Source organism: Geotrypetes seraphini, chromosome 5, assembly GCF_902459505.1.
Source record: "Geotrypetes seraphini chromosome 5, aGeoSer1.1, whole genome shotgun sequence".
Taxonomy (NCBI): domain Eukaryota; kingdom Metazoa; phylum Chordata; class Amphibia; order Gymnophiona; family Dermophiidae; genus Geotrypetes; species Geotrypetes seraphini.
In genome coordinates this window covers 51303386-51329893 of record NC_047088.1, presented here as the reverse complement: position 1 = coordinate 51329893, position 26508 = coordinate 51303386, and the positions used below count along the sequence as shown (strand labels likewise).

The following is a 26508-nucleotide window of genomic DNA, read 5'->3' as shown; positions in this document are numbered from 1 at the left end:
AAAAGAAACGCAGAAGAGACAAAAACCAAAGTTTTTTTTTATGGAGGTCCTGCTAGGTGAATTTATTAATTGAAGATAGACTCACATATGTGTTTTGGCTTCTAGGCTTGTTGGCGGAAGAGTGAGCATCCCTCCTAAAAAGGTACCGGGGGGGAGCTCAGAGGGGCAGTTAGAGGGGGGGTGGCTTACTAGACCACCAGGCATAGTGTGGTGAGGGGCTGTCGGGGAAAGCTTGCTGTCAGGGAGGTACCGGGGAGGAGGGCCGGGGGGGGGGGGAATGGCCCAGTAGACCAACAGGCTTGGTGTAGTGGGAGGTTGTTGGGAGGGAGCTTGCTGTCAAGGGGGTCCCTGACCCTGTGGCAAGAGAAAGTGAGATCCCCTCCTGCCAATCTTTTATATGGGGTGTGAGCATCAGTGGAGGATGTCAATGGCAGCTGGGTGGGGGAGAGGGGGCATTAGACCACCAGACTTTGGCTCCATTTAGGAGTAACCGGGGCCATTCGTGATGGCAAGTCTAAACTGTCAGTGCCTGAGCCAGGTAAGTAAGGCTATGACAGCTCAGACCCTTCTGGTAAATATCGGCTCTGATTCCTCATAAATGGAGGGGAATTCCTTTTTTGAGAATTACTCGGAGAGGTCATTTTAATATTAATGACCTCATTAGACTACAGTTTTAATATTAATGACCTCATAGTACAATTGGAGACTGCTAGAAAGCACGGAAAAGACTATGGTAAGCCCTTTTATAATTGGGTGGTAAAATATGTGCATTTAATGATGGTTTAGTACAAGGATGTCCAACCTTTTGGCTTCCCTGGGCCGCATTGGCCGGAAAAAATGTTTCTGGGGCTGCGCAAACGCTGCAGCAAGACCGAGGAGGGAGCCGGCAAGACGGTAAACACCCGGGGGCAGCAGAGGAAAACATTTCAACACCCTTGACCGGGGCCGCACAAAATGCTTCACGGGGGCCGCAGGTTGGACACCCCTGGTTTAGTGCCATCGTTAAATGCACGATGACTTTAGAGAATCGCCTACTCTGTGTGGTGACTGGGTAAATCATATTTTGCTGTACACATTTTTAAAAATCCTCCATATTTCTTTCTTGGCGTCTTACAGATTATGGTTCTAATGGGACAATTTATTAATTGGATTGTTCTTTTCCTAAGATATTATGTTACCCATTGAGGGGACTTGTACATAGCCACATTCAAAGTGGTTTACATACAGGTACTCAAACATTTTCCCTATTTGTCCAAGTGGGCTCACAATCCATCTAATGTACTGGGCAGTGGAGGATTAAGGGCTAGATTTACTAAGCTCACCTTTGCTGGGCGATCTGTCTTCCCAGGCGACCGATTCACAATGCGTCTTCATGCAAATTGCAGCGATTGGAGGCACGCCCCAATGCAACCCCAGAGCGATCCTGACGCATGCGCACACCATCTCCTTTGTGTATAGATTGGTGGTCTCAAACTCAAACCCTTTGCAAACCCTATGCGAAGGCAGGACTCCCGGCATACGTGACAGCAGCAGGAGGTTGCAAGTCAGCTGACGCCGGAGCCTCTCTTCCTGCCCAGTGTGCGAGATTGCGCCGGCGTCGGCTGACTTGCAACTTCCTGCTGCCGTCACCTATGCTGGGACTCCTGCTTTTGTGTACACGGCAGATACGCAAAGGCAAGCGTCCCGGCATGCACGACGGCTGCAGGAAATGGCATGTCAGCTGATGCTGGCGCCTCTGTTCCTGCCCAGAGTGCGAGACCGTGGGCTGCATAATAGCACTGGGGGAGGGGGCGAGTTTGAGACCGCTGCTATAGATGGTCTGCGCATGTGCTTGCTCTCCGCACAAGCAGAAACAAGGAAGGAAGGGGGGGGGGGCTTTAATGGAACAGAACACGCTTCTGCCCATCCGCACGGACACAGCTTTAGGGGTGACGGGGGGAAGAAGAGAGCATCTCTGGCTTTAGGAACAGAACACGCTTTTAACCCATGGGTTAAAACCATGGGCTCGCACTGCAGGGAAGAGCGGCAGAGAGCAGGAGAGTGAGCTGGGACAGGGCAGGGACATGGGTGAAAAAGCACAGTATTGGAAGGATGTGGGCATTGCCCAGACAGGTATAATCAAGTTTTGGGATGAATTTGGATATTTATCAGCAAACTGGAACCAGCCTCCATCCAACGAATTGCGTTACAAACGCAGAAGAGCTATGGAAATCCCTGCAACAATTCAAAGTGATCAGTGCCTGAAATGGCGAAGGCTTCCGTTTCAACTGAACTCTTTAGGCTTCTTTTTGGATCGGCCAGCCCAATAGGCGTTCCTTCTTCAGTTTAGTGAATCGCTGCCTTCCCACTTTGCATGCCATTTCCCCTCATTTGCATGCGCAGATCGGATCGGGTGTGGATGGGGCAGAAGGTTAGTGAATTGGATCAGAGTCGCAAACGGGTCGGGACACGATTGGTGAGCTTACTGAATCTAGCCCTAAGTGACCTGCCCAGGGTCCCAAGGAGCGACACAGGGTTTGAACCCACAACCTCAGTGCGCTGAGGCTGTAGCTCTGCTCATTGCACCACACTCTCCTCAAAGTTGTTAAAATCTAATTTTAAAACAATTTAGGCTACACTCCGCCTCCCCATTCGCGGTTTCCCTACTCGTGATTTCCCATAATCATGATTTTTTGGGGGGTGGAGGAGGGGGGGTCCCCTCCCCCCCCCCATATTTTTGTCTTCCCCCTGGCATCCTGGCCTTACCTGGTGGTCTAGCTGGTTTTCAGGGCAGGAGCGATCTTCCTACGCTCCTGCCCCGTGCAGATAGCCATTAGGAAATGGCTGTGGGGAGTTCCCGTAGTCTCTCGAGAGACCAGGTAAGGCTGGGATGCCAGGGGAAGGCGGAGGTGGGTCAGAGCCGGATATTCGCCATTTGCGGTTCGGCTCTGCCCCTATCCCCCGCGAATAACGAGGGAGAAGAGTACCTCCAAAATAAAATTTGGAAGTTAAAAATTTAACTGAACTCTTGAGTTTAGAGGACTGTCCAATATATAATGATATAACCAAGATATAATGGAAGGCAATAAGTTGATTGCAAAACAAATTTGGTAAAGAAAAAATTCACTGCTGGAGCAGCGGGACTTCTGAAATGTTGTTCTTACTAAACTAGACCTTTTTATAGCCTGAAGTTTTACAGCAAACACATTTTGTTTACTAGAGTTTGAATCTCCTACTGTGAGGTGAACAACCCTCTTCCTGGCACTGCAATCTTACCAAGCCTGACTGGCGAGATGTGTGACGTACACTGTAAACAATGTGTGAGTTTCTTGGCTTTGGTCAATATTTGCCCGTCCTAGGAGGAAAACCTTTACAGCTTCCACTGACGCAGGAGGGGGGGGGAGAGATCCCAATCCCTTCACCTCCTTACAGCGCCCATGCATACATGTTTCGCCCTCTTGCAACAGACGCGCCTCACCGCCGAGCCCGAAAATGAAGGATCGGCTGGAGGAGCTGCACGACGGCCTGAGCAAAGAGGACGCCCTGGAATTCGAGGAGGCGCTGGCCTTCGATAACCCCGTCTATCGCGACAACGAGGCCAGCGCGATCGACGCGTTCTTCCGCGACGTCTCGGAGCTGTCGGCGAAGCTGAACGAGCTGGAGGAGGCGTCGGAGCGAATCGAGCAGAAGCAGGGGCAGGTGCTCTGCAGCACGACGGGCGAGGGCATCGCCGAGGGCAAGAAGGCGCTGAGCGCCATGAAGAGCGCCTTCACCGGCGACGCTCAGCGGATCCAGGCCCGGCTGCAGAAAGCGAAAGCGGCGCTGGCCGAGGACAGCAGGAACTGGGTGGCCGAGTACCGCATCCGGCAGAATCAGTTCACGGTTCTGACGAATCGCTACCGAAACGTCATCACTCACCATTACACGAACGAAACGAAATACGTGGGCAAGTTAAAAGAGCAGATCATGAGGCAAGCGGACCTGGCAGGCCTGAGCCTCCAGGAGGAGGACATTGACCGCCTGGTAGAAAGCCCCCGAGCCCCCCAGATCGTCGGCAATGACCTGGAGGTCCTTAAAGCCAAGCAGCATCTGGCCATGGCCCAGGAGAGGCACCGGCAGCTGCTGGACCTGGAAGCGCAAATCTCGGAGCTTCACGCCCTCTTCCTGCACTTGGACGCGCTCGTTTCGGAGCAGCAGGAGGTCGTCAACAGCATCGAGTACAACGTCTTACGGACCCTGGACTACATTTCGCAGTCCAACGAGCAGGTGAAGAAAGCGGTGAAGTACGAGCGGCAGTCTCGGGCGGCCGCGGCGCTCTCCGCCGTGCTGGGACTCTGCGCCTGCTGCACCTGCTTGTCCTGCGCGGCCGGCGCTGTGAGATGAAGGAGACTGCGAGTCCTCTGGTTGTCCTCAGGGGGGCGCCGGAGGGATATCTACAAGATGTTTTCCGCCTCAGCGCGGCGCCAAAACCCACATGATGCGAGATCATTTGGAATGACAGCCCCTGGCTGCACGGTTTAGGGAAGCCGGATGGAGCTGGATGACTAGCTGCTGCTGCTACTGTCACCGGGTTGGACACGCTTGGGGACTGAATGAAAAATGATGTTTTAGAAATCTCTAACATCTTTATGGAGCAGTTTATTGGGAAGTGATTACAGATGGGCATAGTTAAAAAAAAAAATGAAATCTTTTTTTTTTATTTTAATCTTTATTAATTTTCAAAACTAATACAAAGTGCCAGGAATTATACAGACATTAATAATCAAAACAAGCACTTATATTCAATCAATAACAATGCAGAAGAAAAATATCCCTCCCCTCCAATACATTTAATCAAAGAATAAACCAACAAGATATCCCCCCCCCTGTCCTTGATGTGTATGGAAATAAACAAAAATTAAAAACAAAAGATACCTATAATGAAGTTACAAAGGATGTCAACGGGCCCCAAACCAGTTTGAATAAATTGCTATGCCCCAACATATCAGCATTCATCTTCTCATATCTGTAGCATAAACATAAACTCGCCCAACAAAACGGAAAATTAAGGCGATCGCAATTTTTCCAATGGCGAGTTACCATTTGCACGGCTATCCCTGTCATGATTAGGAAAAGCCTGCATTTATAGCGGTCCATGGCGGGTCTTAATATGCAGTAATGTTCCACATATGTCAATGGAATTGTTGAAATCCTTAATCCTTCACATAACCCTGCCAGTTGCTGAGAAACAATGCCACTGCCACTTATATTTAGATTGCACTACTGTGGGTTTAATTTACAGGTCACTAGCAAACAAAACAAAGAACGTAAGCCCTTTGTGTCCTGTGTTCCCAGAATCCCGTTTTCACACTCTCACTCCCAACCTTTCTCTCATTGGTTGTGCCCAACTCTTTGTGGTTCTGTAGGTTTCTGGTTCTCGACCTTCTGGCGGAAGGAAACGTCTCTTTCTGCCTGCATTGATGAGTTGGAGATGGCAGTATGTCGGGGCGGATTGTGGTAGGGAGACAACGGGAAGGAGAGAAAAATACTTGTCTACTGATGGTTTAATTCAGTAAATATTCTCTGACGTTGTGATAGCCTACTAGGAGGGGGTGTGCTGAAAAGTTCTCAGCCCAACCAAGACGAGAATGATGTGGATTTGGTTCAATCAATGACCTGAAACATTGTTGATACATAGAATTTTGTTTCTGCAAATTGGCACTTAACCAAATAACACTCTTTTTTAGCAGTGGCAAAACAACAGCTCGGAATTTAAGAACCTTTCAGCACCCCCCTGTTATTGTAATTGGAAATAGTTTGAGCTTACTAACTAGAATCTCAGCAAGACCTGTGTCTCGTATGCTAAAAAAGCCATCTTTCTTTCTGGTTCCCTTCTTGCAAAACATACCCCCAAAACTAACAATAACACACCCAAACTCTGCACAGTTTTATTGTGCCATTGGTTTTTATTGTTCTTTCTGTACCATAGTTTGGCTGAGAACAAATATTTATGTTTTCCTGGAAGATGTTCTTTCAACACAAAATTCTGTGATATATTAATGTGGAATACCGTGCGAGCAAGCAATGAAATCATACAGGTGATATCAGGGCCCGATTGCGTTCAACTGATGCCCTAAGCCCAGCCCAACAATGGTGCCCCTTGGCCCTTCCATTGCTTCACTGACAAGACAATAAGACTTTAACTAAGGCACGCTAAATACTAAAGCGCCCATTATATTCTATGGGTGCCTTAGCATTTAGCGCGTGCTAAATCGATTAGCGCACCTTAGTAAAAGGACCCCTCAGTAAGTGCTGAAAAATGTCATTATTGTGCATAACAAATCATCATGTATATTTATTATGATTATAAAAACACAAATCCATGTTGGATAAAGAGGTGTGGCAGGCAACAGCGAAAAAATTAATGGTATCATAGCTAGGAGAAAAAACTCTTTGGTCCTAACCCCCCCCCCCTTTCATTTGGTGTCCTAAACACATATTTATTTTGCTTAATGGTTAATCCAGAGCTGGGTGATAACATTTCAAAAGTAATTTCTGTCGTGTATAAGATATTTGAGTGAAAGAGAACATAAGAGAGCGAATAGTTGAGCCGATTGTGTGAGGAGTTAAAACACAGGCTCATTTGTCTTTGAAATATTATTGTCTCACATGTTAGCCTTAATAAATTATTGTCCTATTAACTTTTGTGGATTTTTTTTCTTTCTGTTCTCCAGCTATGGGTATATCCTTTTCAGGCTGTACCAAATAGTAATACAGCAGATTAAAAATATTCACAAAAAGAACAAAAAAAAAAAAGTGACTTTTGTCACAAAAGATGGGTTGATCTTCATCTGAAAGATAAAAATGGTCAATTATATTTAAAAGAGCTTTAAGATGTAAATGGAATAGCACATTCAAATCTCCACGTGAATCCTCCAAAGTAACACCTTGTCCTATAGTGATCATAATTCCTACAGGTAACTTGTGAAACTGCCTCATTATCCACTGCATCTGATTAATAAATAGTTTGCTCTTTCTGTAGCATAGTTAATAATAATAATAATAATAACAGTTTATATACCGCAGGACCGTGAAGTTCTATGCGGTTTACAAAGATTAAAAAATGGTACCAATTGATTGATCTTAACAGAGGTGAAAGTTACTGATATTGGGCTCTGCATTGTGCTTAAATGGTAGTCCCTGTGGTGGTGTTTTATTATCACTTTGTTGCCTGTGGCGGAAGTTGTGGGTCATGTGACCAATGCACTGTTTCCATAGATACTACTTAGCGCATCTGTTCTGCTCTGAAGTTAGTCAAACACAGTGTTGAGCAATTATTCTAGGAACCACAGCATGGAAATGAAATTAGAAGACATGAGGATTTTGGATGTTGTTTATTCAAATTAATTTTAGGGATGTGCATGGGAGAAGTTTTAGTTCATTTTCAGATCATTTCAGGGGGTTTAGATCCATTTTTAAGCATACCTTTATGTTTGTTTCAGTAACAGTGTACATTAATTGGGGGGGGGGGGGTTATATGTATAAAGTCCCAAGTTAATGCATACAACTTTCTGAACCAAAGCCCAAACCACATGACATTCCTATTAATTTTCTACTAGCTAGAGTTTCCAGAAGAATTCTCAGAACTCAGTTGAATAACTCCCCTTTGCTTTTAGAGCAAATCATGTGGACTTTGACAGGGATTCTCAAAACCAATAGGAGGAAATATTTTTTCACTCAGAGAATAGTTAAGCTCTGGAACGCGTTGCCAGAGGTTGTGATAAAAGCGGATAGCGTAGCTGGTTTTAAGAAAGGTTTGGACAAATTCCTGGAGGAAAAGTCCATAATCTGTTATTAAGACATGGGGGAAGCCTCTGCTTGCCCTGGATCGGTAGCATGGAATGTTGCTACTCTTCGGATTTTTGCCAGATACTGGTGACCTGGATTGGCCACCTTGAAGACGGGATACTGTGCTAGATGGACCATTGGTCTGACCCAGTATGGCTATTCTTATGTTCTTATGTGAGCCAAGTATAGGACAATTAAGCCATTGTAACATCACTGACTCTGACTCTGAGGCACTGTGGAATGAGGCATTATGACATCACAATCTCAGCTCTGGAATGTTGCTGTCATTGGGGTTCCGGAATCTTGCTATTCTTTGAGATGCTGCGGTGTTGCTACTCTTTGGGTTTTTACCAGGTACTAGATACCTGGATTGGCCACTGTGAGAATGAGCTACTGGGCTTGATGGACCATTGTTCTGACCCAATAAGGCTATTTTTATGTTCAGTCCTTGAGGAAGCTCCAGCTAGTCAGGTTTTCCATGATATCCATAATAAATAAGCACAAGAAACATTTGCATGCCATGGAGGCTGTTATTTATTTTTTATTTATATGTATTTTGTAAGATTGACTGACTCCTGTTGTTGGCTACACAGCAGAAACACAGCCATGTCACATCTTCCTCCACACAGTGTCTTTACCATTAAAGACTGGGTTTTTTTTAGATGTGAAGTCTTCATTGTTTGTTTAAACTTTAGAGGAACAGTTTCATTATACCCATTGGCTGTTTCTCTGGTCTTTTCACAACCCCACTCTTCATGTGCACTCTTTGACATTGTGGTGAGGATCCTGTCTCCTGTCTGGTTTACTACTATGGAAGCTATGTATACATACCTGCTTCATTGTAGAGTGGAAGAGTAGCCTAAGGCAATGGTTTTCAACCCAGTCTTCAGGACACACCCAGCCAGTCAGATTTTTGGGGTATCCACAATGAAGATGCATGAGATAGATTTACATACCAAGGAGGCAGTGTGTGCAAATGTATCTCATGCATCTCCATTGTGGATATCCTGAAAACCTGACTGCCTGAGAAACACTGGGCTAATCAGGCACCTTTTCTTGGATGTCAATCGCGAATGCGTCCCTCAAGGTTCTGCATTGTCAGCTTTATTATTTAACTTTTATACTGTGTAACACCTTTTTTAAAATGCATTTATTCAATCATTACAAGTTACAACACTCGTTCTAGCGATACAGTGCCTATTTCCAAACTCAGAGATTCAACTATTAGAAATAATAGCAGGAAAAAATAATGTCGGATATAGGCTCTTCCTCGAGGAGGGGGGGATGTGAGGGGAAGACAGAAAAAGTTAAGGGAGATTTTTATATAAACAATTCAAAGGAAATACTGTATAACACCTATTTGCCAACTCTTATCATGCCTGGGATTGAATTACAAACTGTATGCTGATCTATAATTGTCTTTTCCGGTTCAAGGCTCTATTTGGTCAGCTTTAACTTATTAATCCGATTCCAATACTTTGATTCAAAATTGGATGATTGCAAATAGGATTCAATTAAATGTAGCTAAGACTGAAGTTTTCTTTTTGTCAAGAACATCATCAGACTGTCCTTTAAATTTTTCTTTGAACGGCCACCTTATTCCTATTCAGGGTGAAATCCATTAATTAGGAATACTACTGGATAGCTCATAATCTATGCATAATCATTTCAAATCCATTATTAAAACTGTATTTTGTAATTTGTGTTTACTATGTAAATTACATGACTTACAATAAGAACATAAGAGTTGCCCTACTGAGACAGACTGAAGGTCGAAAACATTTAAGTACCTCACGGGACGTGTCGAAGTGGAAGATGATATTTTCTTTCTCAAGGGACCCTCGGCCACAAGAGGGCACCCGCTCAAACTCAGGGGCGGAAAATTTCATGGCGACACCAGAAAGTATTTCTTCACAGAGAGAGTGGTTGATCATTGGAACAAGCTTCCAGTGCAGGTGATCGAGGCATTCAGCGTGCCAGACTTTAAGAATAAATGGGATACCCAGTGGGATCCCTACGAGGGTCAAGATAAGGAAATTGGGTCATTAGGGCATAGACAGGGGGTGGGTAAGCAGAGTGGGCAGACTTGATGGGCTGTAGCCCTTTTCTGCCGTCATCATCTTCTATGTAAGGTCCGTCAAGCCCAGTATCCTGTTTCCAACAGTGGCTGCCAACCCAGGTCACAAGTACCTGGCAAGATCCTAAGTAGAAAAACAGATTTTATGTTGCTTATCCTAGGAATACGCAGTGGATTTCCCTGTAGAAGAATCTTCCAAAATCCTAGGATGCATCCTGGACTCCACACTTACCATGAAACCACAAATCTCCAGTCTCCGAAAGAAATCCCTCTATACCTTGAGACAACTAAGGCTAATCAGACCATACTTTCACCAACACCACTGAGCCTTAGTTGTACAACTGATGATACTGCCACAACTGGACTACTGTATTCTGTATCCCCTCCCTATCCCCTCCTACCCTCCTCTTCTCTTCTCCCACCCTTCCTCCCCCTTCTCCTTCCTCATCCTCTCTTTAAGTCGCCTTGAGCCTACCTAGGTATGAGCGAAGCTGAAATAGAAGATTAGATTAGATTAGATTTCCTCAAGCCATTTTAATAATGGCTTATGGACTTCTCTTTCAGGCAATTATCCAAACCTTTTTTTAAACCCTGCTACGCTAACCTTTCAAAATTGTCACACTATTTTACAAAGCAATATCTTTCCACATGTTGATTATTGTAATGTTTTATTACTCAGTTTGCCAAAGTATGCATACAAATAGTACAGAATGGAGTACTGTAGAATGATTACTGACTCACATTGCTAAATCAGAACATAGTACTCCTGCCTTATTTCATTACATTGGCTTCCGACTTCAGTCAGAATTGTATTTAATGCTTTAACATTAATTCATAAAGCTTTACATAATGCTGTACCATGTCTTCTTCTATTAGAAGTTACAAGCCAGCAATATCATTAAGATCCTAAAAAAAACAACTTATTAAAGGTACAGTATCGGCTTTTCGTATTATTAATCTATTAGGACTTCATGCTTTTATTTTTCAAGTAGTTGACCCAGAACTTTGGAAGAGTTTACCTCCAGAATTAAGGAAGATTGTTTTCTAAATGCTAATGATGAATCAAAGACCTATTTATTCTGTAAATCATTTGGATTAATTTATAACCCTTAGTTGACTCTATGACTGATATTATTGACTGGTATTTGTTTGTACTTTGTGTGCTATTAAACATTTTATTTATTTATTTTGTAAACCTCCTAGAATTTAGTATTAAGCAGTATATAAATGTTTTTTCAATAAAGAAAGAAATGGTTAGCGCATTGGGCTGACAACAAGGGAAGCCTGATTCAAACCCTACTGCTTCTCCCTAGTGATCCTGGGCAAATCACTAGGGGCCCTTTTACTAAAGGGCGTTAGAATTTAGCTTAATGTGTGACTTTCCTCTGCACTAAGCCTAGACTTAAAGCTGCACTTTTAAAAAACATCTTCAATATTTTTCAGCAGGACGTTTGCTGATGCAGAGTCCAGTACCTTCAAAAAGTTAATGTGGGAGCACTTACCATCTCCTATTTAGGAGTCACTGATTCTATAAAAGATGCCTAAAGCCGGTGCCTAGATTGGTGCACCTAAGCCAATCTAGACACCTAACTTAATTCTCTTAATTGGCTTAATCAGCGCTGATAATTGACAGCACCACTAAAAAGCAATAAAAAAATGAATTATCTGGTAGGCATCTCACTTGGTAGGCATCTGCACTGAGGTGGTTAGGTGCAGATTTGGGTGTGATGTCACTTAGGTGCACTCATTCAGGCCAAGAAAACTCTGGCCTAAATGGAAGTGTGCCTAAGGTTTTAACATTAAGACTAAGGCTTAGCAGTATTGCAGCGAGGGTGAGAGATGCCCGGGCCGGTGGCACCCTTTCCCACCCTCTTCTCCACCCCCACCCCCATCCGCTCCTTCCCTGCCCCCTTCCACTGTGCGCATATGCACCCTTCCCTTCCCCTGTACTTCGTTAACGTTTGCGGCGTGAGCTGCAACCCCAACCTGCTGCTCGCACCAGCGTCGGCTCTTCCTCTGACATCACTTCCAAGGCATGGGTCCAGGAAGTGACACGAGAGGAAGAGCCGATGCTGGCGCGAGCAGCAGGTTGGGATTGCTGCTTGCGCCATGAAGGTTAATGAGGGATGGGGGAAGTGAAGCAGCGCACATAGGGGGGGCGGGGAAGGAGCAGGGGGTGGAGAGAAGCACAGGTGCTGGTGCCCCCATGAAGACCCCCCCACCTCCCTTTCTGCGCCACTGAGGCGTAGGCACCTCTAGGTGTGATTCTATAATCACCATCTAGTAGATGATTGACGGCTACACCTAATGGTGCCTACATGTTAGGCGCTGTTTATACAATCTGGCCCGCTGTGCTTCCACATTAACCCTATGTTAACCAGTTCGTGCACGATAATTCTAATGCGCTTGCTAGTAATGCTTCCATGTCCGCTCTCCACCCCACCTCCCCCAACAAATATTTTGTAAAAGTAGGTAATGCGCCGTTACTGCGCACAATTAAGCAAATTACAGCTACTACTTATCATTTCTATAGCATTGCCAGCTGCACGCAGAGCTGCACCTTACATTAACCATGTAAGAGACGATCCCTATTCGACAGAGCTCACAATCTAATCAGAAAGAGAAACAGGTTAACTGGGATAGGAAATTACAGAGGGAGTGACAAAATGGGCTTGAGAACTTTACAAGGAGGGGGTTGGAGTTAGGAGTTGGGATTTTAGCCTGAATTTGAACACTGCCAGAGATGGAACTTGATGTACAAACTCATCTGTGCCAGGCTTATGGTGCAGCAAGATAGAAGGGATGGAATCTGGAGTTGGCAGTGGAAGAGAAGGGTACAAATAAAGAGACTTGCCCAATGAATGGAGTTCCCGGGGAGGAGTACAGGGAGAGACAGAAGAGAGATTGAGGAGCTACAAAGTGAAGGCACTTGTAGGTCAACATGAGGAGTTTGAACTGTCTCCAGAAGCAGATAGAGAGCCAATGGAGCACCCTGGGGTTGTGGGCTCAAACCCACGCTGCTCCTTCTAACCCTGGGCAAGTCACTTAATCCCCCCATTGCCCCAGGTACATTAGCTAGATTGTGAGCCTACCGGCACAGGCAGGGAAAAATGCTTGAGTACCTAAATAAACTCATGTAAACTGTTCTGAGCTCTCCTGGGAGAACGGTATAGAAAATTGAATAAATAAATAAGTAAACTAACTAAACTAAACTAAACCTTAAGTTTGTGTACCGCATCATCTCCACACTCGTAGAGCTCGGCACGGTTTACAGGGAATGGTACGAAGAAGGAACTCCAAAGAGGGATACAGGACAGTACAGAGAAAGTTTAGAGGGGCTTAGTATGATAAAGGGGAGTAAATATTACATTTTTGAGACTAGCCAAGTTTTTAGATGTTTTCGGAAAATTTGGAGGGCGCCCAGATTCCGAAGTGGGGTAGAAAGGTTATTCCAGAGCTCTATAATTCTGAAGGAGAGGGATGTCCCTAGTTTTCCTGGATGGGATATGCCTTTTAATGAGGGGAAGGATAGTTTGAGTTTTGGGGTGGATCTGGTGCTGTTAGGATTTGAGGAATTCCAAGATAGTGGGAAGAGGGAAGGAAGAATGCCGTGAAGGATCTTGAAAGTTAGGCAGGCAAATTTAAAGTGGACCCTAGAGACTACTGGAAGCCAGTGAAGTTTGGATAGGAGTGGGGAGACATGGAACATAAGAACATAAGAAGTTGCCTCCGCTGGGTCAGACCTAAAGGTCCATCGCACCCAGCGGTTCGCTCCCGCGGCGGCCCACCAGGTCCATGACCTTTAAGGAGATCCTTGTCTACACCCTTGTATCCCCTTTATCCTTACCCTTTTCATAAGCTGTCCCTACCTTTATCTGTATCCCTCAATCCCTGTATCCTTCAGGAATTTGTCCAATCCTTCTTTGAAGCCCCTTAGTGTACTCTGTCCTATCACAACCTCTGGAAGTGCATTCCAGGTATCCACCACCCTCTGAGTGAAAAAGAACTTCTTAGCATTTGTTCTAAACCTGTCCCCTTTCAATTTTTCCAAGTTCCCCTTGTTCTTGTGGTTCCCTGAAGAATCCGTCCCTTTCTACCTTCTCTATGCCTTTCATGATCTTGAGTCTCTATCATGTCTCCTCTGAGTCTCCACTTTTCCAGGGAGAAGAGCCCCAGCCTTTCTAACCTGTCAGCATATGAAAGGTTTTCCATAACTTTTATCAGCTTCGTCACTCTTTTCTGAACCCTCTCAAGCATCGCCATAAGTCATGCAGCAGAATTTTGAACACATTGAAGAGGAGAGATGGTTTAGAGGAAGACCTGTGAGAAGCAGGCTGCAATAATCTAGGCGAGAGGTGATGAGCATGTGGATCAGGGTTTTGGCAGTGTGATCAGATAGGAAAGGTCAGATTTTGGTGATATTATAGAAAGAAATGACAGGATTTGCAGTCTGTTGGATTTGTGCAGAGAAGGAGAGAGGTGAATCAAAGATAGAAACATGATGGCAGATAAAGGCCAGATGGTACATCCAGTTTGCTCATCCGCAGTATCCATTATTTTCTCTTCTCCCTAAGAGATCTCATGTGCATGTTCCATGCTTTCATAAATTCAAACACAGTCTTTATCTCCACCACCTCTACAGGGAGACAATTCCACGCATCTACCACCCCAAGGTTGCAAGCTGATAACACAGTGTTATCCACAGGAATAGAAAATGGGGGGGGGGGGGGGGAGGGGGGAGGTGGAGTGGAGAGGTGGGTTTAAGAGGAAAGATAAGAAGCTTTAGCTTTAAATGGCAGTGAGATATCCTGGCAGGCAGGCTGAGACTCAGGCCTGGATTCCTGTAGAAATGTCAGGTGTAGAGATATAAATCTGTGAGTCATCAGCATAGAGACAATACTGAAACCCATATGAGATGATAGAGCACCAAAGGAATAAGTGTAGATGTAAAAAAGAAGATGTCCCAAGACAGAGCCCCGGGGTACACCAACCAATAGTGGGATAGTGACAGAGGAGGATCCACCAGAGCAGGGGTGCCCACACTTTTTGGGCTTGCGAGCTACTTTTAAAATGACCAAGTCAAAATGATCTACCAACAATAAAATTTAAAAAAACACAAAGCACACTGTACACAGAGAAAATGTTAATTATCATTTATATTCCGCGCGTTTTCAAAGAGGTCAAGGCAGATGACTTTATGCAATGTCACCTCAGGAACAACTATACAAAAATAGACAAATATACCCTTTCCCCTTTTACTAAATCGCGAGTAGTTTTTAGCGCAGGAAGCTGCGCTGAATGCCCCGCGCTGCTCTCGATGTTCATAGGTTCCCTGCGCTAAAAACCGCTATTGCAGTTTAGTAAAAGGGGGCCATAGTGCAAAATATAGACAGCACATATAAATTCTCAAAACGGACACATTTTGATCACTAAATAAAATAATTTTTCCTACCTTTGTTGTCTGGTGATTTTATGAGTCTCTGGTTGCACTTTATTCTTCTGACTGTGCATCCAATATTTCTTCTCTTCTTTCAGCCTGCTGTATGCTTCCAGACCTCATTCCCTCCGCCAACTTTTTCTTCCTCTCTCCCTGCCCCCCTCCCCTTTCTTTCTTTCTGTCTCCCTGCCCCTCTTTCTTTCTTTCTGTCTTTCTCTCTCCATGCCCCCTTTCTTTCTGTCTTCCTGTCCCCCTTTCTTTCTTTTTCCCTTCTTTCTTTATGTTTCCCTGCTCCCCCTTCTTTCTGTCTCCCTACCTGCTCCCAAGCCACTGCCGCTGCCATCGGGGAACAGGCCTCCAAACTGCTGCTGCCGCCATCAGGGAACAGGCCTCCAAAGCACCACCGCTGCCATCGGGAACAGGCCTCCAAACCACCACCGCCCCAAGCTCTCCCTGCTTCCCCACACAGAAGTGTCGGGCCGACCAGATTTCCTCTCCCTGACGTCATTTCTGAAGTCGGAGAGGAAGTTCCGGGCCAGCCAGGCAGCGATTGGCTGGTCCAGAACTTTCTCTCCGACGTCAGAATTGACGTCGGTTGGGGGAAGTTGGTCAGCTCGGCACTTCTGAGTCGGGAAGCAAGTAAAACCTGAAGGCAATGCAATCGACTCACGTTATCTTCACGATCTACCGGTCGATCGCGATCGACCTTTTGGGCACCCCTGCACCAGAGCATACACTAGAAGTGCAATGAGAAAGATAAGAGGAAAACCAAGAAATAATAGAGCCCTGAAACCCAAGTATTGATGAGTAGGTGGTGATCAACAGTGTCAAAAGTAGCAGAAAGATCAAGAAGGACGAGGATAGAATAGAGGCTTTTGAATCAGGCCTGGAGCAGGTTGGTGGAGACTTTAGCTTTCAAATGTTTTGCAGTAGCCCATTGGTGCATGCTAACCATGTATTAAGGGGGTAATGCCCTTTAGTAAAAGAGCCCCTTAATCCATTGCCTCAGATACAAACCTAGGAGCTGATATTCAACTGAGCTGGCCAGGTGCCAATATTCAGTGGCACCTGGCCACTGGGCAGTGCTGCTACATATTGGTTCTACCCAACTTGCCCAGTTAGGTATATGGCAATAGAATAGCCATGGAGGGGCCTGGGGTGGGGGCAGTGCCTTAGTAAGGGTAGGAGGCGCTAGGGGCGGTGGCGCTCCCGTCCCCTCTTCTCCGCAAGCCCCCACTCTTCTGTGCTCCCAATCCCCCTCGCATCTCTAAATCTTCGCCAGTGCCAGTGGCTTTTCTCCAGCATGCTCCTCGCACCAGCTTTGGATTCCCTCTGACATCACTTCCTGGCCCCCTGACCCGGAAGTGATTCAGAGAGAAACCAGGCTGGCGCGACCAACATGCAGGAGAAGTTGCTCATGCCAGCAAAGATCTGCAGAGGGATGTCACGAGTGGGCCGGGGTGGGGCGGAGAGGTTCCAGTGCTCCATCTGACATGGCACCCGGGATGGTCTCTCCCCCTTACTACGCCAGTAAGTAGAATGCCAATGTCATAGAGTAAGAGATTTTCCATTAATTTGTTTTCCTTTAAAATAAGATATTCAAAGTGTGAAATTAATATTATAATAAATGTTTTTTTGGGTGGTGGGCTACTGCAGGTATAATTAACAGCTGGTTCATGTGTCAGCATAGTAGCAAGTTGTGTGCTTTTCATTCTTCTACTGGTCCTTAGCAAAATTATGTCTACCTTCTGAGATGTCTCTGCTTTAAGGGGAGGGAAGGAGGGAAAAACCTGGAACATAAGAATATAAGAATTGCCGCTGCTGGGTCAGACCAGTGGTCCATCGTGCGCAGCAGTCCGCTCACGCGGCAGCATGCAAGACAGATCTAGCATAGTTTCTCTATTCATTCATTTTACAAATGGAGTTGTTCAAAATCTGTAAATTTAGAATCCATTTATTTTCTAGCCCCTTTTATCAAACTGCGCTAGAGGTTTTTAGCAGGGGCCAGCTCTGACACTCATAGGAATTCTACGAGCATCGGAGCATTTACCATGCTGGCTTGCTCTAAAAACCTCTGGCACAGCTTGATAAAAGGGGCCCTAAATGTACTTTCTGGCATAATCGGTTCAGTGGTGCTATGAAACACCATATGCATTTAGAAATGTGAGCTCCATTAAACACATGAGATACTGTGCTTGGAACAGTTTTGCTCACCACTTTGGGCTAGATTCACTAAGCAAACCGATTGTGTACCGATCAGTTTGTGAGCCCTTTGCGACCCGATTTCCCTCCAACCTGATTCACTAACCTCTGTCCCGATCATCCTCCGATCCGTGCGTACAAATGAGGGGGAACGGCATTCAAATGCAGACACTAAAATAAAAAAAAAAGCAACACCGACTGGGCTGACCGAGCCAAAATAAGCAGCTGCTGAGGACCAGTCACTGAGGTTCTTTCCAACTGCCCTGCCTTCTGCTGCCCTGTCTCAGCCCCAATCTGCTCTCTGCCTCGATCTCCTGCCCTGTCTCAGCCCCAATCTCATGGTGTCTCCTGCCTGCCTCGATCTCGTGCTCTGCCCCGAATCTCTCCTGCCTGCTGGCCCAACTCGCCACCCTGCTCTAGCCCTGAATCTCTCCTGCCTGCCGCCCCGACTCGCTGCCCTGCTCTCGCCCCAAATCTCTTCTGCCTGCTGCCCCGACTCACCACCCTGCTCTCACCCCAAATCTCTCCTGCCTGCCGCCCCGACTCGCTGCCCTGCTCTCGCCCCAAATCTCTCCTGCCTGCCGCCCCGACTCACCGCCCTGCTCTCGCCCCAAATCTCTCCTGCCTGCCACCCCAACTCACCGCCCTGCTCTCGTCCCGAATCTCTCCTGCCTGCCACCCCAACTCGCCACCCTGCTCTAGCCCTGAATCTCTCCTGCCTGCCGCCCCGACTCGCTGCCCTGCTCTCGCCCCAAATCTCTTCTGCCTGCTGCCCCGACTCACCACCCTGCTCTCACCCCAAATCTCTCCTGCCTGCCGCCCCGACTCGCTGCCCTGCTCTCGCCCCAAATCTCTCCTGCCTGCCGCCCCGACTCACCGCCCTGCTCTCGCCCCAAATCTCTCCTGCCTGCCACCCCAACTCACCGCCCTGCTCTCGTCCCGAATCTCTCCTGCCTGCCACCCCAACTCGCCGCCCTGCTCTCGCCCCAAATCTCTCCTGCCTGCCACCCCGACTCGCCGCCCTGCTCTCGCCCCGAATCTCTCCTGCTGCCTTGACTCTCCTGCCCTTCCCCACACTGTGAGCCCGTGGTTTTAAGCCACAGGTTTAAAGTGGGTTAAAACCACGGGCTCTCTGGGCTAGTTAAAGTTTTAAAAAAAAAAAGTTGCAGCTGTAGACGGCTCTTAGACGCATGCGCAGACCATCTACGAATAGTCTGTGAATGTGTTGGGATCGCACACTAGCGATCCATGCGGTCAGAGGGGGCATTCCTCCCTCATTTTAATGTTTTTGTTTTGTAAATTGGTCGGGCCTGCACGGATCGGCCACGCAAAGGTTAGTGAATCTAGCCCTTTGTACATTACTCAGCTACAGTAAACATTTGTGCTTCTGTTGTTTGTTTGTTTTTGAGACACCTTATATGATGGGCGATACTCTTCAGAAGGGTCACATTTATGGTTTCCTGCCAACCTCTGCTTTCTCATGTGATTATATCCAAGTATGATTTGCATTACACTGGATTAATGGCCTATTCAAAATGCAACATTTTCCAGATTTAGATATGCAAGTTTGTGGCATAAAGGGACCTATTGATTAAGCATTTTAGCTTATTCTATACTTCCTTATTAATTTGTTTATTTAGTTAGTTTTATACATTGCCAGTTCATGGCAGTTTATAATAAAAACATAAAATCGTCATAAAACACTGTTACTTACCCAGAGCAGATGCTCTCTGAGGACACCAGGATATCAATTCTCATACGTGGGTGATGTCATCTGATGGAACCCTCCATGGGTACGTTCCCTAGCCCTGAAGACAGAACTTTTCAAATTTCTTGACTGCACATATGCTTCTTCCTGCTTGCTGCTGTCAAGTAGGACCTTATCAGTCTATTACAAGTTTATTAGTATACAGTTCTTTGGGGATCTAGGAAAGTTTGTGAGGATTTATGTCCTTTTGTCCATGGAAAACACTTGCAATAGGTAAGTAATTGTGCTTTCTCCAAGGACAAACAGAATTTTGAAATCCTCTCACACATGGGACTCCACATCTCTAGGCTGCCTTTAACAGAAAAAAAGGAAATACAACTAGTGAGGCTGCAACAAATAGACACCAATTTTTGGCAGAAAGAAGCTTTGTGTGCGTGTTTAAATTTCTCTCTCTCTTTTTTAAAGTAGCCTGGAACTGAAAAGTGGGGGTGAGGGATGAGGGATGGCGTTGGATTCTAATCTTCAGATAGATTCCAGAGGATTGTCTGGCCAAATCTACTCCCATATTCTGTAAAGGTAACTCAAATTTGGGCATGATTCTGGGATGCACAAACTAATTAATTAGATAAATGCCATTAACAATCAATTATTGATCTTGGTGCTAATTTGGATTTGCATGCACATCTGCCTGCATGCTAATCTATTACACCGGGCACCTAAATCCCATGGTGTGCAACCCAAAATGGGCTGTGGCCATGGGAGGGGCTTGGGCGAGGGCAGGTGTGTTCTGAAAATTTGGGTGCAGTGGAGATGCACACCCAGCTTGTGTGCTAGTATTTACTCCAGGTTTCAGCAGGTATAAGTCACGACACCCGGTGCTGGGTACTGGAATTGATGCTATGCACTATTCTACAGGGTGGGCCATGGAAAAGTAACCCGCCTCCGGCGATAGTATGACAAGATGAACGGGCAAGTGGATTGTTTTTTTCACTTACCCACAAGTTACAACAGATGGTGAAAGTGGTCCCCGTTCATGTCTAGGCATTTTTGAGCTCGTTGGATCATGTTGGCTGATACGGCTTGCACCTCTTCAACAGTAACGCTGCGGATAGTTTTTGTGATGTTTTCCTCGACTTCATCCAGGGTATGTGGATTGTTGGCGTACACTTTCTGCTTTAAATTCCCCCCCCCCCCAGATAAAAATTGCATGTGGACAAGTCTGAGGAACGTGGTGGCCTTAAACACTTGCTCATAGTTTGCTCCTCTGTAAACGGTTCATGAACCCGTGCCAGTGAGTCGCGTGAGGTGTGGCATGTTGCCCCATCTTGATGGATAAAGTAGTACATTTTGGGAAGGGGTAAAACGCGGACCTCACGGACCTGACAGACCTCGCGGATCTAAAACCGCAGGTCCTTAAAAATCTGAGGTCCGTGCCACTTATAGTTAGTTTCTGGCTCTGACACACCTCGGTGACAATTTAGTGCTGATGGGTCCGTCTCAGCATAGGGAGGGAAAAGTATTAGGATCCATCAGCGCTAAAATGTCATCGAGGTCTGTCAGAGCCAGAGACTAGTGCTGGAGTGGCTCTAAAACGAATTCTTTAAACCGGTTTCCTGCAGCCCCAGTAAATTTAAAAATCTGAGGTTCGCGGCTCTGACAGACCTCGATGACAATTTAGCGCTGACGGATCCTAATACTTTTCCCTCCCTATGCTGAGATGGATCTGTCAGCGCTAAATTGTCATTGAGATCTGTCAGAGCCAGAAACTAACTATAAGTGACACGGACCTCAGATTTTTAAGGACGTACGGTTTTAGATCCGCGAGGTCTGTCAGGTCCGTGTTTTACCCCTTCCCATACATTTTTTCTTCTGGTGTTAGTTGGTCATAAAATTGTTCCTTAATCGATCCGCTTCGCGCATAGCCTTCCACAATCACTATTCGCTGTTCCGCTTGCTTATAAAGTACCCAAGCCCGAGAAACTGCCTAAACCCCTACTTGTCCTGTTTGTCTGATTAGATTGTAAGCTCTACTGAGCAGGGACTGCCTATTGAATGCTTTAATGTACAGTGCTGCGCATGTCTAGTAGCATTATAGAAATGATAAGTAGTAGTAGCAACAATTTGTGTAGAATATCTGCCCTGATGAGACAAAATAAAACAGAATTGGTCGGCATCTGGAGTTCAGTGTACAAAGGTCATAACCAGAGCTTAGTTACTAGGGGCATGGCCTGGAGAACAGTTCCACCACTTATTTTCAGACTCCAGAGCAGCAGGAGGTGTTCTGCCTTAGCCTATCTGTTACAGGCAGGGACGGATTTAGATGAAAAGAGGCCCTAGGCTATTCCACTTATGAGGCCTTTTCACCTCCCATTTTTAAGTTTGTAAATTACATGAGAGATAATAAAATACATCATTACTGTGATATATATCAATATGTTAAATGAAACATGTTGTTATTGGTACTAACCTTTATAAAAAATGTGACACGGATAATAAATAAAAAAAAGTCGAGAACACTTATTTGGACATTTATTCTCAGCACCATATATAGTACTTGTAACAATAACTAATCAAACATAACACACAACATTGCCCCTTCCTATGTCCATAGTGCCCCCAGTGCGTCCTTCCTCATCTCACCCCCCCTCTGATGCTCGCCTGCCTCCCATCCCCCTTCCATTGAACACCCCCCATGCCATCCTGCCTGCCTGCCTTCCATTAAACCCCCCCACCCCCCTCCGATGCCAGCCTGCCTGCCTCCCATCCCCCTTCCACTGAAACCCCCCACCCCACCCCCCGATGCCAGTCTGGGCTGCCCTGTCCTGACGGATCCATGTTTTGCCTCTCTCCCCGCGGGGCTGGGCTTTGCCCAGCTGTTTCCGGACTGACGTATTTTCCTCCCCGATCCTCCTCCCAGGACGAGAAAGAGAAAGGGAGAAGCCGAGTCGGCACCCCGTTGCGGCCGGAGCCGGTTCCGATCCCGAAGCGTAGAATTTCTCCTTATTTTCGGTTCAGTGTTTTAGTGTTCACTGTTTTTAGAATAGTGTAATTTTAATTTTGCTAACAATTTGAATGTATGCCCCTCTTGATCTTGAGGCCCTAGGCTGAAGCCTAGTTAGCCTATAGGAAAATCCGGCCCTGGTTACAGGGAGCCTGTGAGGAAGAGGAAGGAAGGGAATAAGCCTAGAGCAGAGCGAAAAACAATCAATCAGTCCCCTAATCTGGCACTTTTTCTCCTATTGCCTCTACCCCTGACCCTTTGAGTCCCATCCCTTCTACTGTTCCATTTCCTTATTGGCTACAAATTAAGCCCTGGTCACGGCTGAATGAAAATAACAGCGCACCAGAGTCATAACAATGTCTGGAATCATAGCAATAGCAGGGTATGCAAATGCTGTATCAAAGGGGTAGGTGGGTCACTGCATTGTTAATGACGGGAGAAAAGAAGCTGACTGTTCTTTGGCTTCGTTATCTTTGTCGTAGCAAACTGTGGTCCAATCCTGCACTCTCGTATCATGCCCTCTGGCCCAGGAGCAGTGCCAGGAATTTTCTGCTGGAGATTCAGATAACAGAACAGTGAAAAAAGAGGAAGCTGCTTGCTGGGGAAAGGGCACCGCATTAATGTCAAATCTCTTACACGCGTGACGTTTAGGTTGCCAGGAGTGGGTGCTGAAAAGTTCTCAGCCCAGCCAAGAAGAGAATGGAGTGGAGACGGTTCGATTAATGATCTGAAACAATGTGAAAACAGAGAATTTGGTTTCTGCAAATTGGCACGTAACGCAATAACATTCGTCTCAGCTACAGTGGCAAAATGATGCTCAGAATTTAGGGTGTTGGTGGGATGGGCTGAGAACTTTTCAGCACCCCCCTCATATTTTGGAAGACCTAAAATTGTTTTCCTAAAGTAAAAGTAATATACAGAAATAAAAACAAAATCGCAAAGGCCCTCTTTTACTACGCCGCGGTAGAGGTTTCTAGTGTGGCCTAGAGCAGTGTTCTTCAACCACTGGTCCATAGACCAGTGCCGGTCCACAGAAATTTCCTGCCGGTCCACAGGGTCAGCACGTGCATCAGGCCCAAAACAGTGTTCTTCAACCGCCGGTCTACGGTGTGATCGATGCGGCGTTATCTTTGAGCCATTTCCCTCTTCCTAACTGATTCAGTGCACAAAACCACGGGCAGTGGCTCCTACGGGCATCCTGCGCCTGAACCGGAAGCCTTCTCTCTGACGTTGCAACGTCAGAGGGAAGGCTTCCAGATGAGGCACGGGACGTGCAAGGTGCAATTAGTACTATTATGGGGGCGGGGTCTTAGGTGGAGTTTGGGTAGAGATGGGCGGTGTCTGGCCCACGACTTAGCCCCGTGTTCTTCAACCGCCGGTCCACGGACCGATGCTGGTCCACAGGATAATTCTTTTATTTCTGCCGGTCCACAGATGTCAAAAGGTTGAAAAACACTGGCCTAGAGCAATGTTAGTCAACCTTTTGACACCTATGGACCGGCGGTGGGGGAGTGGGGAAGATGCGGGGGGAGGGGGGCAGAGAAAGGGCAGGAGAGGAGCGCCACCGCCCCGGGTACTCTCACCCTCGCTACCGCCACAGTCTAAGCTATGTTTATGCACTACCCTGTCACTTAAGGGATGAAAATTGACTTAAGTGGCAATGTGTTAGCTAGCTTAAAAATAACTGGATGTTCAAAGCTGAAGCCCACACAGATCCTTGTTTTGAATGTCCGGGAATAATGCCATCAGCAGTGAGCAAAACACCAACGGCTGAATATTGATCCCGAGTTGTCTCTTTATCCAGTCACAGTACAAAACGTCTCCATCCTTCATTAACTCTTGCTTGATGACACCATGACTCATTCATAAAACCTAATCTGTTTTTATCTCCTCATTAGTCAATCCTTCATTCTGAGAAAATGTTGCCACTCCATACTCACATTTAAACCCAATGGTTCTACTGAGTTTAGCCAGAAAATCCACCATTGTTCTTTTTGAGAACATAAGAATTGCCGCTGCTGGGTCAGGCCAGCGGTCCATCATGCCCGGCAGTCCGCTCACGCGGCGGCCCATTTTCATTGAGCAATGTTCTAGATCAAAACCTATTTTGTGTGACAGAGGAGCCGAGAATGTGGCCCAGGAACCCATAATATATAAAGAAGCAGCATAAGAAGTGGGAAACCCGCAAAACGCAAACTGTGTCAATGTTGCTAAGTTAATTAAGGCTCCAAAGTGGTGATAGCATTGCTGCGGGTCGACTAAGTACTAACAGAGCAGATATCAGATAAGTGTGAAAATTTTTTATTACAGTGGATTGTTGCCAAGCTAATTAAGGCTCCAAAGTAATGATATTAATGTTGTAGGTCGACTAAGCAAAAAAGCAGAGCAGATATTGGATAATGTGTGGAAATTTTTATTAGAATGAATTGAAGAAAGCTGACTTAATAACTATGGGAGGTGCTACAGCTTGACTATTCACTATTTAGATTTTTGATTTAGAAAATTAATAATGAGATGTTTTAAGCATATGAAATGAGTTTGAATAAGACAACATGGAACTGATGAAATGAAAAAGAAAACAAATAAATTAATATGTCTAAAAAAACCACATTTGTTTGAAAAGATAAAATCCATATATAAAAATACCTAAAATTAGGAGAAAGGAGGTTTTTATGTCTATGATGGAAAATAGGGGTATTCTATATATAGCTCCACTGTTTTCTGAGGCTTTTCCTCCTTCCCCTTTGCTTATGATTGATAGCTGATAGCATTTTCCGCAGTGGATTTGGGTAGAGTGGGATTTTTTTTTGGTATATTAGTGTAACCAGGGCAGGATTAATTCATCCAGGGCCTCTAGGCACCCAAGTACACTGGGCCTCTCAGCCCCGCCCACCCTACCATGCACCCAGGCGGAAACAGGAAGCTGCATCAGAGGGAAGCTTTGGGCAACCAGCACTGCTTTCACAATTACAGTTCTCGTTGCCTTTCTTACCCGCGTTGCTTGCTTGTCTTACTTTCCGTTGATGGGGGGGGGGGGGGGGGCATTGCCGATCGATGATGGAGGGGCCCATCGCCGTTTAGAAAAAACAATCGGGCCCTCCTGACCATTTCGGGCCCTAGGCACGTACCTACTTGGCCTATTGGTTAATCCTGCTCTGAGTGTAATCATTTATAATGGAACCAATTTCAATAGCAATGTGTGCCCTGACATCAATGAAAGTCAGTAGCACTATTTTCACTTGGGGTTGCGTTTTGCCTTTCATTACCGATCAAGGAGCAAATTCTCAAAGCGGCATCATTAGTTAGGTGGTGGTAGGTGCTCTACTGTTGCCTAACTTAATCATTTTAATTGGTTCAATTGGTGCAATGAAAAACCAATTAAAATATAGTTAAAAATAAATAGTGGCACCCTAAGGCCTAAGGACACCTATGGCCACTGTAGGCGTGGTTAATGCTGGAAGTGGCCTTAGGCACCTATGTAGACACGATTCTCGTGGAAGATAGGCGCTGGAAATGTAGGCCTTTAAAACCCTTTCACAGAGCAGCGATTCACCAAACTGCGCTGTTATATGATTGACACACAATACGCGGCCGTTTGCAGAATCTGGCCCCAAATGTATATGTCCTCAAGTTCTTTTAACCAAACCATGTTTGAAATGTCAGTAGGTGGCAGCAGGAGTAAGGATTTTGTTTTTGATTTTGCAGAAAGTTGTTTGTACTCTGCACGCTTAAAAACCACGTAGTGAAAATAAATGTTAAGAAAAATGTTGCTACATTCTCTGTTGGGTAACTGGCTTGGTTTGGATTTGCTTTTTCTTTTGGCAGACAATGACTCTTATTTTGACATGAGCCTGGTAGAACTCTCAGTGAAAGATCCTCTTGCCGAGGAAGGGAAGATGATTCGTGATCTACACGGATCTATCTATCCTTAAATGTTTTTCATCAGTCCTAGGGCATTTAAACACTGAGAGATTTTTCTAAACCAGGATCAGGTGACTATATGAAAAATCAAAAGCCCTAAATTGAATTGTTGCATGTTCAATTTTTGGCAGCCTGGGATATGTTGGTTTAATTCAAATTGAGTAGTATATTGGGGTTATTTGATTTACAATAGGTAAAAGAGATGCTACAGCTCTTTCAGACTTTCTCTTTATATTTTCCCCATTTTCTGTAAAGAATCTTATTTAAATTTAGAACACACTGCCAATCCATATTCTATAATTGGGGCCTTAAGTTAGGCGTTGCCAACGTTACTGTAGGGGTTGCTAATGCTGGAA

General features: G+C 45.7%; 1 protein-coding gene and 1 long non-coding RNA gene across 2 annotated transcripts in view; one reads left to right on the top strand and one right to left on the bottom strand.

Annotated features, from left to right (window-relative positions):
* The window catches only part of LOC117361509, a 63141-nt gene that overhangs the window by 15525 nt on the left and 21108 nt on the right, over positions 1–26508 (bottom strand). The gene's annotated exons all lie outside the window — the stretch shown is intronic.
* Positions 3379–4760, top strand: LOC117361508 (syntaxin-1B-like). The gene has a single exon (XM_033946944.1). It carries the CDS (start codon positions 3472–3474, stop codon positions 4360–4362), a length of 891 nt encoding a protein of 296 aa, XP_033802835.1. The 5' UTR covers positions 3379–3471; the 3' UTR covers positions 4363–4760.

Coding starts and splice junctions, on each gene's coding strand:
- LOC117361508 (XM_033946944.1), top strand. CDS start 3,472: ATGAAGGATCGGCTGGAGGAGCTGCACGACGGCCTGAGCAAAGAGGAC.